A 13,353-nucleotide genomic window follows, 5' to 3' on the forward strand; every position below is an offset into this window, starting at 1 on the left:
CCATTCTCGACTTGAGAATGGTCCAGGACGGACCGAAACGTCGTCGTCCCTTCACCTTCTAGTGTGTGGTCTGGTCAACATACTTCAGCCACGTTATTGTGACTCATCGCCTCCACTGAAAGAATGTGTGTGTGGAAGCCACCTCCATCCTCAGTGCCAGAGTCGATAAAGAATTCGAACGTCAGGAAAGTTGAATTCTAAGCCAACGGGTACAGCAAGGCTGGTAGGCGGGGCATATAGAGGTAGACCTGACTTAGCATCAAGATGGTTAGGTAAGCAGCACCACCACCACATCACCACCATTCCTGTTTATCAACAGCAGCAGCAACTATCTCGCCATCAGCCGTGGCGTCACCTTCAACAACATCCGTCACCGCTGCTACCTTCGCTGGCCACAACAATCACAGCTGCTACAACGATCGCCACCTCTGGCGCAGCTTTAAGCATAATATTTATCGGCATTGCCGCCCCACCACAATCACTTCCGTCACCGCTGCCTCATCACCACAATTACTAGTACCACCGCCACATCTACCACCTACCTCCACGCAAAACAATCACCACCATTGTTACCGTCATCACAATCACGACTACCATCTCCGCCTTGCCTACTAGGAACAACTATCACCATTGCCATCACCGCCACTACAATTACCACAATTGTATTTTTTTACTGCTGCAACTACCATCCTTCAACAAGTCATCACCGTAGTTGTCACCCATTGCAGTCAGCAACAACAACCACAATAATATTCATCACTGTTGTCTCTAACGTCACGTCACTGTATTAGAGAAGAAACAGGGCACACATGATCACCACATAGCCCGTGCTACTTTGGAACTTTTGTTCTAAGTAGCTGAATCTAAAACAACAACATTCTGCAGTTGTTGTTGTTATAGATTCAGCTACTCTGAACAAGTTCCAAGTAGCACGGGCTATGGTGAGCCCGTAGTGGACTTGCCTGGCACAGGAGCCGTGCTGTCTGGGGTGGCCAACATTTTGCAGCCTATACACAGTTTATTAAAGGTTCAACCTTCCCTTCCACCTCAAGTACTTCTGCCCTTGTCAATCCTCGCCTGCCCCTGTCAATCCTCGCCTGCCCCTGTCAATCCTCGCCTGCCCCTGTCAATCCTCGCCTGCCCCTGTCAATCCTCGCCTGCCCCTGTCAATCCTCGCCTGCCCCTGTCAATCCTCGCCTGCCCCTGTCAATCCTCGCCTACCCCTGTCAATCCTCGCCTGCCCTTGTCAATCCTGGCCTGCCTCTCTGTCCATCCTTCACCTGCCCCTGTCCACCCTCGCCTCCCCATGATCAGGGGTAGAGCAAGTTAACAGGACTGTCATGTTCTTGACCATCACGACATTGTACCACGAGGAAACTCCACCTGGATGACGCTCAAGTTGGAGAGTTGCGTCGGAAAAGGGACGCACGTTGAGTGAACGGTGAGTCGTCGGCTGCTGACCCTAGATGAGTGGAGTTGAGGATTATTAAACCCGCAGAGTTTGGATACTGATTAAACCGGATTTAACTAAATTATTATGGTTCCATGGGCTATTACTACCCCTTCCCCACCCCCACCCCCCCTCCTCCACCTGCTCCTGACCCGGTCTCTGATTAGGCCTAGCGCGTTGATGCGAGTCTAGTGAAGTTGGATGTAATAATGCTGAGTAAGGCTTATTGCCATGATAGGAGCGGCCTCGTGTGGGCCAATAGGCCTTCTGCAGTTAGCTTATGTTCTTATGTTCTTAGGTGGAGGATGTTGACGACTGCGAGGAAGAGGGAAGTGATGTGTTTGGGGCAGGAGGCAGGGCAACATCACCTCTCACGCCGCCCTACGACAGTCTTCTGTCATCACTAAGCTGGGCAGACCAAGTAAGTCGCTCACCAATTTCTTCAGTGTACACTTTTTTTTAGCTTATTGCTTAATTTTTTTATTTTAATATTTGTTTTCACCTTTTGGATTTATTCTTTTCTAGGGGGGGGGGGGGGGGTTTCGCGGTTACTCTGCAATAGTTCGAGTAAGTTTATTTAATAAAATGAAGTACCCTGTACATCTCAAAAGGGAAGTGAAGAAGCTTAGGCTATTTCTACCTACGTCTCTATAAGGTCCCTCAAGGGGCTTACAAACCCTTACCGTACACAATTATTAATTACATTCTACATTGAACATTCCAATGGGAATCACATGGCATACAGTGAGATCTCTTACTGATTACGCTGCCCCCTGTCTTGTCTGGTTTCGGTTAAGGCAGAATAAATAAGTAGAATGTACAAAATGAAACCATGCGAATAATCCCAAGATTATTCTCATAGCCCAAGAAATACTAATACCGAGATGATGATGATGTGATTGAACTTATAGAGTATTGGGGATAGAATTTCAGAGATAAATGAAGCTTCGACGATTAGACTTATGAGAGGCGAGGGAGCTAATGAATTAATCCTCTCATTTTAAAAGGTGGAAAGAAATGAATAATGCATGTGAACGCATAATAGGAAATTTTCTTCTGTTTTCTATGGAGAGGGTTAGAGATCTGTTAAACATATAGTTCAGTGGGGGAGTTGGTGGGTGGGAGTAAAAGGTAGTGGGTGGGAGTGGGAGGTGGTGGGTGGGAGAGGTTGTGGGTGGGTGGGGGGGGGGAGAAAGATGTTGTGGGAAGGTGAGCAAGAGATTGTGAGGGGGGGGGGGGGCGATAGGTTGTGGAGGGTGGGGGGGGAGAGAAAGAGGTTGTGAGAGAAGGAGAGCGAGAGATTGTTGGGGGGGGGGGAGAGAAAGAGGTTTTGGGTGAGGGGGAGAAAGATGTTGGGGGGGGGGTGAGTGAGAGGTTGTGGGAGGGGGTGAATGAGAGGTTGTGGGTGAGGGGGAGAAAGATGTTGGGGGGGGGGGGGGTGAGTGAGAGGTTGTGGGGGGGGAGAGCGAGAGGTTGTGGGGGGGGGTAGCGAGAGGTGTAAGAGAGGGAGTTAGTGGGTGAGGAGGTTAGTGGGAGTGAAAAGTGGCTGGTTTGTGTCTCGGAGAGACTGTAGGATCCGTGTTAGATCAGTTGAATTTCCAGTTGCAATTCTTTTACCATGTCGTGGCACAGTCGATTAAGGCGCGTCTGGGATCTTCTCAGACGTAGGTTCGAACCCTTATCACGGCCCTTGTGGATTTGTTCATTTGATGCCTCACGCTATTGTGATTTGTGTGTGTAGTGTAGTGGTGGTGATGGGAGTTTGGGGTGGGAGTCGAACATGGCTGTTTTAGCGGAATGACCAGGTGAGCATTTGTGAATGCTCACGTAAATATTATGTTACAATAGTGCAAACACTTTCATTTATTGCACATTAGATATAAACTGCTTTATGGCAAAAATGTGTTTAATAAACATGTATTGTTAGGTTAAACTGTATACTGTGCAGTTCTTTAGAAGGGCCTGGTTCAAAAAAAGCCCAGTGTATTGAGGTTTCACTGTACAGTGCCTAGTAAATAGCATATTAAATTCTATAATGAATTTTTTGTTTGGAATTGTATTGGAAAAAAAAAAAATTAATTTTATTACCCATTATAGGTAGATGCAATGGAGTCGCTGGACGAGCTACGTCACCCTGGCCGTGTTCTACACATCCACGAGAAGTTATCATCCCCATCCAGAAAGCGGTCATTATCAGAAAAGATGCGACGACATGAAGAAAAGTTGGCAAAAGCACAGGAACTCCGGGAGAATTTTATACAGGCAAAAACAGATAAATTGAAAGATTTATTTAAGAAGGTATATTTTCAAATTTTTTCAGAATTATTGTCTCTATAATGCCAGTGATAACTAATTAGTAGTAATAGACAAAAATTAACTATTCATAAAAAAATTCACATTATTAATGTAAATTTTTAGTCTGGAGCTCTTATTATGCAGTCATAAGTATGGAGCCTACATTATGCAGTTGTGTGTATGAGATCCATAGTACAATGTCACGCGTGTAGGGCTCGTAGGACACAGCATTTTCAGCAGGATTGAATATATATTTAGTGATTGAATATCTTGTAAAAATTTCTTTGCACTTGAATTGAAATATTTTTTATATTAAAAATCTAATAACATAAAACATAGGGATCAAATATTTATTTTGAATTGGATCATTTAAGCTTCAAATATAATTAACATTGTATGCATACTCATATTGTAAGTCATAATTCAGGTATATTATGAAAGTAGTGTAGAAGTCTGACTTTCAAGGAGACAAATGAAATAAAATATCATAATGTTATTTACATAATGGAATCATTTTTGGTTCACTGGAGACGCATTGCATTAAGACTAAATATTGGCGCGTAATTTCCGTAAACTGTACTTCTCTATTTTAGGATTATTTAACGGAAAAATGTATAGTTTAAAATAACCTGAATTACCTAAGGACAAGTAGAAATATTGGCAGAAATGTAGCTCACAATATTTTGCTTGAACTGTTGCTCTATTAATACAATAGGAGCTTTAATGAATAGTTGTTTCTGCTTTAATTCAGAGTTCAGTACATTATGCTACTTTGTGAAAGGAGTTTGAATTTAGGTGGATTTTTTCAACTGATGTAGTTAACTGTAGGTACTCTTCAAATTATTATATAGTAGGTGTGTGTGTAATACATATTGAATTGTAGTTTTGTATCCCTCGTAGTCAATCAAATAGTCAATGCCAGTCAAACCAGATGGTCAATATTAGTTGACTAAAATCAGTTCGTTTTAGGCAGTAAATACCAATCAGACAAATTCAATCGAGCAGACAGATGCAGTTAAATATGCAGACAGGCAACATCAGTCAGGCATACTGACAATCAGACCAGCACACATCATGGTTACAATCAGACTAGTGTGCAGAACTGGGGGTGTCAGTTCTTGCATGTCTAGAAGGTTATTTACCTCCTATCTGCTGGTGGAGAGGTTGAGGCGGTACATATCTGTAAAGATAGTACTGTACAGTATAATTTACAGTAAAATCCAAAGCTAAAGTAAATTTAACATTTAATACACATTTAAAAGAGTGCACTGATTGAGAAAGCTGTCACTGTTATGGAAAGGAAGGAAATGTTTGTCATGTAACTGTTTTATCACCACCAATATTCCTTTTCCAAACATTTTTGTTTTTCTCCACAACTCAGATTGAAGAGGTACGACAGGACAAGGAATGTCTATTAGACAAGAAGAGAGAGTTATTTCACCGCAAGATGAAACGAGCTGAAGAAAAACGCAAGCAATACCTCCAGGAAATAGTAAACAAAGCCCACGATGAAGAAAACAAAGCCAAAGAAATAGCCTTTATCAATGGCTTAGAAGCACAGAATAAACTTCATGATATTATGCAACAGCACCAAGTAAGTATTATCCTTGCATGTATAAATAGTTTTTTTTTTTTTTTTTGCAAATAATGCATATTTTTTCAGTAAAGATTTGCTTAGGTGGCTAGTATTACCTTGACAATCTATGGTTTTCTATGGTTATGTCTTTATATAACTATAAAATGTTAACAAACATATTGAACTTTTTATTGTTGTATCCTAACGCTTCTTATTACTGCAGTGTTCACAACAATATAGTAGCAAAACCATTTTGTAAACTTGAATTAGTCATCCATGGTATATAAACACCTTTACTTTATATATTTCTGAAGTTGTGTTCATTCTTAAGAGCCACGAGTCTCGTTTGGCGGACATGGCTGAGGAACGTACTCGAAGACAAGAAGAAAAAGCAGCTAAAGAGGTTGCAGCTCAAGAGAGACGCAAAGCACTTGAGGCAGAAAGGCAGGTGAGAATATTAATTCATTCTTCTTTAACACCAAACATATTTAAAAAAAAAAAATACTGTAAATACATTACAGTATTATTGTTCCCCATTTCCCACTTTCATGAGGAGTCATTGACCCAGAGATAAAAAAATATAAGCTTTATAATAATTCTTAAACACTGTTTTGTGCATAAGGAATGCACAAATGTTGTGCACAAATATTTCATATGTTGAAGGCATAAATTTTTTGTTTAAATTCAGTAACTTGTCCAGTAGTAAGCTTTCAACAGTGCAGTGTCGGTAATTGATAGGACTACTAAAGAAGTACTGTAGTGTAATGAGTTGGTGATATGGGCAAAGATTTAAGTTAATATAATTATAGTATTTTTCTCAGTGATTTAAATATACTAATACACACACTTAGAGAAACACGTCTGAGGTTTGTAGTGATACCAAACAAATGTCTTTGCAATAATGTTTTAGTTATTTTAAAATTCATTTAGAAATGGTTAATTATATTTCAAATCGCATTAATTAATAAAAATCAAGATGGCTTCCTAAAAAGACCTTTTGCTGCTTGCATATTCCTAATAAAACATCTGAACTCCCGAGATTGCCATATATTTGCTGGATCGAAGAATACATTTGGAAGAGTGACACAAACTTGATGAAAAGTAAGTATACCATGAGAATACTTGGACAACATGTCCTAAAATACGAAGCCCAGAATTACAATTCAGATACTTTATTCATAATTTGTTGACTAAGCATTGCATTTATGACCATTGTTCCCACAGTCAATGGCAATCAGTAATAACTTTGCCTTTCTTTTAGCTGCCAGACTTGGCTGCAAGATTAAAAGTGCTCTCAAATGATTAAGAGTACTTTTCTGATAACTTTTTCTCAATTTTCTGGTAATTGTGGAAAATTATGTAGGTTATATTAAATGTGTAGAAAGTAACATTTGTTATAAATAGAATTTACTGTTTTATTTCAGGCTAGAATGGCAGAACTGTGTGAAAAGAGGCGTCGGCGCTGTGAACGTATTGATCGGCAGCAAGCAGAACGGCGGGAAGAACTTTTGGAACAGGCTCGAGAGAAAGCAAGAGATCGTGAGGAGAGATTGTCGGCACTACAGCAGGTTTGTGTGCACTAGTGTCTTCATAGCGGGAAAACAGATAAATGTTGGTTCACTATATAAGTATTTTTACTTGATATTGACTAGTGTCATGTGCTCTATGCCTCTTGTTCATTGTTTTCTCATTTTTCCTGCAGTAAACTTTATATATATACTCTGCACTAAAATTTTTCATTATAATATATTTATTGTCTTAAATATTACTCTATAGAGATTCCTGTATCCATAAGTTCTTTTTTTGTTACCATGTTCACTGTCTGACTCTGACCTGTTACATGTTCCTTATCATTTTATTTACTACTTTTTTACACATATTCTGTGCTTGTCCGTTTCCTTTATTCATTAGCTCATGTACTATCTGGTTGCCTTGTTTTTTCTATCACAAGTCATCCCTGATCCTTATTAATAATAATATAATAATAATTTAAATAAAATTACATATAGTACATAGCATCATTGTTTCTGTTCACTATCTCACTGTTAATTGTTTTTTCCTCTCATTTTCTTTCTTTGGTACTCTTCAATTTTATTTACACTTCTTTGTTGTTTAAATTCTGATATTAGTACTATATTATATAAGAAGTTTTTTATTTTATCTTTTTTTTAGGCTCAACAAGCTAAAGAGTCTGAATTGGTCAAGAAGATTCAACAGAAGCAAGAAGAATCTGCTCGTCGTCATGAAGAAAACATTGAGCAAATTAGGCAGCGAGCTCTTGAATCTTCAATTATGAAATATTCAAGAGGATGTGATGATGCCCCAAGACTTATCAGGTTTGCAGTGTGTTAAATTTGGGTTGCACCTAAAATTAGTGTAAGATTTGGTCTGGATATAAATTTATGTATATTAATATCTTAAGTATATTTTGGTAGCAGTCTTTCCTGTAGACATATATTATTAAATATGACCGAAAAAGTAAGAATTATTAATCAGATTATTAATTAATAAGAATTAAGAATTATTATTATTTGTTAGAATTATTAATCTTACTTTTTCGGTCATATTTAATAATATAATATCTTAAGGTATAGGTAGCATGCTGTCTTTACAAAATGAAGACCTAAATTTTGTTCATTACCAATACTGTACATTTTTAAAGGAGATAGTAAATCTAATGTCTCGTGTGTACTTTGTACACGAACTTCCTATATTCCTTCATATTTCTTGTAAAATATCTTTAAACAAATCTATTTTACTTTTCAAATGTAGAAGGAATCTGTTGCACCTAGGAAGGTGCATTGGAAAACAATAAAATTAAAAGACCAAGACCAAGTCACAGTAAAATATAAATAAAGTTGCATTTTCATAAATAAAGCTAGGGTAAAAAATGCCAATGTAATGTATAAGATAGTACTGTAATTTTGGGAGGCTATTCAATTTGGAAACAAGATAGGAATTCGTATTTTGTACCAGTATAAATCTGAAATCAAATTAGATACAGATAAAACCAGATTGTTGGTATTGCAGAGATTTATCTAAAATTTATTGATAGGCTTACATGGGCCAGAACAGAAGTTTGGACAATCAAATTTATGACTCTCTTTGTGAAAGTACACCTGTATTGATGTATAAGTATACAGTAAGCAGGACATGAGAGGAAGACCAGGGAGTCTCATATTCACCTGAATAGAGGACAAAATGTTTGATCGAAGTACCTACCACCATTAGGTATTATGATCATGTCCTGTTCTCGAGTGGATTTGATTAAGATGCATTGTTGTTAGGAGAGGAGGTAAATGAAATTTATACAAATTTTGTGTTGTACAGTGGCGCCTCGATTAACGAGTTTAATTCGTTCCGGCACCGAGCTCGTCATATGGAAAACTTGTCTTGTGAAGCAACAACAAAACTGTCGTTGGAGGTGTCCGAGAACCAGCAGGAATGCTCGTTAATCGAGAGGAAGCTCATCAGTCGAGACATATTTTCTGCTAGTGGCTTGCTAGTAACCAGAGCCGCTCGTCACTCGAGGTTCCACTGTATAATGAAGGCACCAATATTTAAGAATGTTCGTGTGATGCTCTCTCATGCCTCAAACCTGAATGGAAGCCCAGTACTATCATTGATCTTCTGGCAAGGGAATCTGAGTAATGGAAGACAGTGAAGCTTGTATGCATCCATTACTCTACCAGACTTGTGGTAAAGTAGATAGATATTCCATCGATCCTTTAAATAAGCTGAGATTGCACAAATGTATCGTAATATGTGAGAGGATTAAATGGGGTCCCAAGCTACATTCAGCAGTATCCAAATACTGTACATAGCATATAATAAATATATAATATATATAATATACATATATATATACCAGTAAGCATACTTGGCAAGGAATTATGTATTAGTGAAAGAGTTGAGCAAGAAGAAAACTATTTAAAAAATAAAAATAAAATATTTATTCCAGCCTGTAAATCACCTCCAGTACTGTATGTATAAATATAGTGTAAATGTATATCTTTTACAAAGCATTATGTAAAATAACATATTATTTAAAGTAAATATAAAAATTAGGCTTGAGGTGTGAGTGTTATGATTCAAAGGTGTCATAATTGTAAATTTTTGGTGTTTCTGCACGAAATGACATTTGATTTTGCCACTAACTGGTGGCTGCATTTACCAGGTTCATGGACCTGTTTGGAAAATCAGAGGACCTGAGTAATCATTACACGACTTGGAAACATTCTAGGCACATGGTCGGAGATCAGATATCGAGCAAATGCCTTAATTCCACCATCCGACAGTTGTTGCATTTCGTAGCCAAGTGGTTAAATTTAAAATTTTAGTTATCGGTAAAGATTTTGTAAGAAAATTGTTATGCTTATTTTGCATTTTAACCAAGAAGGTGTTATTTTTTCTTTCAGATATGAGACCAAGAAGCTGTGTACACTTTGCAATTCACTGATCACCAGTGAAGTATACTTGCTGAGTCATCTTCGTGGGCGCCGGCACCAAGAGGCGTTAAAGGCACTCCATCAGGCTGATGTTTTGTCCACTGAAGATAGTGAAACCTATAATCTAAAGCACATTGTTGATGCTCCTGCTAATATTGATGATCCTCAGGTACATGGTGTGATTATCGTAAACTACAATAAATTCTCTACAAAATTTTTTTTTTTTTGTACAGTGAGCTCGAATTATCATAGTGGAAAATTACTTTTAACAATACAGTGGCGCCTCGATTAACGAATTTACTTTGTCTTGCGAAACAACCACAACACTGTCGTCCGAGGGCGTCCGAAAACCAGCAGGAACACTAGATAGCACCATGTATTGTAGTTTGCTTGTTAATCGAGAGAAAGTTTGTCAATTGAGACAAATTTTCTGCGAGTGGCTCGCTCGTTACTCGAAATGCTCGTAACTGGAGTCACTCGTCACTCAAGGTTCCACTGTATATTATTACTTATTCCCATTTCTCTGCTTTATTCCCTGTCAGGAAATGCATGATAATATTTCCATCATATTCACTTATATGTCATTTTGTCATTTGTTCTGCAATTTCTATTAAAATACAGAATGGAATTATTTTTATTTCCACTTTAGAAAGGAATATATATACTCTTGAAGATCAGTATTTGTTACATATTAGTGGGATCATATAGTTGGATAATATATATTGTTCATAATTTGTTCCTCGCATCTATCTTTCAAACTTTTGCACATTTTAAAATAATAAATTTATTTTTCATTGTCATTTATTTGTCTAGGGATAAGAACTGGTTGAACACAACTTCAATCAGTTACCTAAGTGTAGTTACAGGATGGTATGGGGCTCACCACCATACAAATATTGGCTCGGTTTAAACATTGCGCACAGAATGATAAGTGTGAAAACTGTTATATACTGTATACAGAAATGTGATTGTCTAAGTGGTGCATCACTTGATAATCTCAGAGTTGTCGGCATCCTCATTAGGTTAATTGTGCAAGACTCGATAGTATTAGTAGGAGAGTTTAAAGGCCGTTACAATATTATAAATTAATTTACACAGTACCATATAGGAGAGTGCAGGAAATCTGTTTTATTGGGTTAAAAGTGAACAAAAAAATCATTTGGAGGACTGGAATGTAACCCTGTTGATCTCAATATCCCTTCACTGATAAGTATAGCTTCTGGAGGGGCCAAATGGTGGCCACCCCCTGAAGCTTAATATTAGGCTTAATATTGCATATATTAACCCTAGAATTGTATATTTAGGCATTAGACAGAAGTCCTCATTGTGTTCATTCCATCCATAATAGCAATAAGTTTTTTGGATTTTATATGATGCACATGTGACATTGACGGTGGACTTCAGAAAGTTTTGTTTCTATGGCTATTAGATTATATGTAACTATGCTCTGCAGAAACATTTTCAGTATACAGTATTAATAACATTTTAAACCTTTATATAAATAAATTCCTAAGTTTCATTTTTGGTCTCAAAAGCTACAGCTGGTAGCAATACTGCATAACATGGATGATTTAAGAAACTTATTGAAATGTTAAAAGCATTATAATATTTCTCCATATATTTGGTATTAGGTTTATTACAATTGTAACAAGTTTTATTGAAACCTGCTATTCTGTATTTCAGGTCACAAGAGATAAAGAGCGACATAAAGCTCTAAGAAGAAGATGTAGGAAGATAAGGACGCGGATGATCACGCGTGGAAAAGAATACAATAGTGCCTTTAAACCAACCTCTCTTAGAGATTCTCCCAACAAAGTCCGCATCATTAAGGCTCTACAACAAATAGCAAAACTGGTTGCTAACCAGGGATCTGGCCCTTGGCCCAGTGCTGACCTGACAGCTTTAGATAGGCCTTTACTGGAATTGATAAGGATCATGGACAAGAGAGAGGCTGCAGATCAGATGTTATTCAGTGCACAAGATGGCTTCTCAAAGATTGATTCAGTTTTGAAAGTTATTTTAGAATCTAATGAACAGAGACCATGTGTGTTACCAGCAAAGTCTCTGGGATACAGTGGTCGTGTACTTCTCGGGGTGTGCAGGGCAAACACAAATAACTGCCGACATACTCTCTACTCAAATTTAGTTGGCAGTTTGATTGACTATTTGATGCAACGTCTCAATGAACTTGTAATTGAAACAACAAGGGTGGGCAGCAACAGCAGTATAAACACAATTGTTAATCTCCCTGCTGATACAGCTTCAGCAGCTATATTTGAGGTATGGTATTTGTATAAGGTGACTGGTAAATTAAGTTCCCAGTTTAAGACCAGTTTAATAAATGAAAGATAACGGGCTTGACACTAATATATATTAATTAAACGACAAATTTCTTATAAAAGTTAATTGTATACCTGGAGAGGGTTTTGGAAGTTCTACTACTTCCTGAGCCCGGTCTGAGGCCAGGCTCGATTTGTGATCCCTTAGTCCACAGGCTGTTGCTTGGAGCGGCCTGCAGGCCCACATATCCACTTGGCACTTCTAGCAAGAACTTGTCCAAGTTCCTCTTGAAGACATCCACCTTCATTCGGGCCATTGTATAATTATCTTAAACATTTTAATACATTTTGAGACAGATGGACGAGAGAAAGTGTAGAGTACAGTATAGTATAGCAGCGTGTGAGGCAGCAAGGTGTTCAAGGTGTATATACACATGTGGGTTTCTGATAATTGCCAGACACATTTTGGTTTAATGTGTGAGCAGCGCTGCAATATATCTTGGATTTGAAGAGGGATTTAACTGTTAAAGGATGATGAGAGAGCATGTAAATGAGATAAAATGGAAGGGAGGATATAAAAAATATCAAACCAGATATAAAAAATAAAACAGAGGGGTAGTATAGGGTGATGGAGTATACAAATGTAGGAGACATCTGTAGAGAATTCTGCTGGGAATGGAATGCTTGCAGAAGACTTTACTGCTATCACTTTGCTGTTTTTCTCTGGAAATTATTTATTCAAGTTCTGGTAGTTGTAGTTATGCACTTATCTCATTAAAAGCTAAATATTATTTCCTATATTTAGTATTTTTTCTGCAGGTTTTAGCAGAGGTTGTTCATGTGTTGTGTGATGGAGATATACAGCCTGCCATTTCTTCACAAGACCAAGCAATAAAAGACCAGGCAGATTCCACTTGGCAGCGTCTTCAGGTTGGTGGGAAGAAGTGATAGTGTTTAAAGCAATCCTGTCTATACTATAGCTTGTTTTATCAGTAAGATAATCCATTGTGATATTGCTATCCCTCTCCTCCAGACAGACAATAGAAGGTGAATGGTAACTAACCAAAAATATGTAACTACACAAAAACAAAACTAGCCACTAAATGTCTGGAAAAGCACTACCTGGTTGGTAAGCCACATAGTCTACACCTCCACACAAGGTGAAGTAAAAACCAAGTGTACATGATGCACAACAAATACATATCCAGGGGGTTAAGTCCTGACATTGAATGAAGGGTTATAAACTCGACTGAGCAAATCGTTGCTATGCACAACCTGTCCTGAACTGGGAGAACAGCTTGGAAA

At 37.9% G+C, this 13,353-nt stretch overlaps 1 protein-coding gene across 4 annotated transcripts in view; it reads left to right on the plus strand.

The window, feature by feature from the left end:
- ssp3 (short spindle 3) overlaps positions 1-13,353 on the plus strand; it is a 66,925-nt gene that overhangs the window by 39,063 nt on the left and 14,509 nt on the right. For all 4 annotated transcript variants that reach the window (XM_069308355.1, XM_045755780.2, XM_045755779.2 and 1 more), the window contains 9 exons: positions 1,749-1,871; positions 3,548-3,748; positions 5,127-5,339; positions 5,653-5,769; positions 6,746-6,889; positions 7,494-7,657; positions 9,740-9,938; positions 11,453-12,049; positions 12,868-12,978. In XM_069308355.1, the coding sequence (XP_069164456.1) occupies positions 1,749-1,871; positions 3,548-3,748; positions 5,127-5,339; positions 5,653-5,769; positions 6,746-6,889; positions 7,494-7,657; positions 9,740-9,938; positions 11,453-12,049; positions 12,868-12,978 (1,869 nt within the window). The remainder of the gene's footprint in view (positions 1-1,748; positions 1,872-3,547; positions 3,749-5,126; positions 5,340-5,652; positions 5,770-6,745; positions 6,890-7,493; positions 7,658-9,739; positions 9,939-11,452; positions 12,050-12,867; positions 12,979-13,353) is intronic.

This window comes from Procambarus clarkii, chromosome 62, assembly GCF_040958095.1.
Source record: "Procambarus clarkii isolate CNS0578487 chromosome 62, FALCON_Pclarkii_2.0, whole genome shotgun sequence".
Taxonomy (NCBI): Eukaryota; Metazoa; Arthropoda; class Malacostraca; order Decapoda; family Cambaridae; genus Procambarus; species Procambarus clarkii.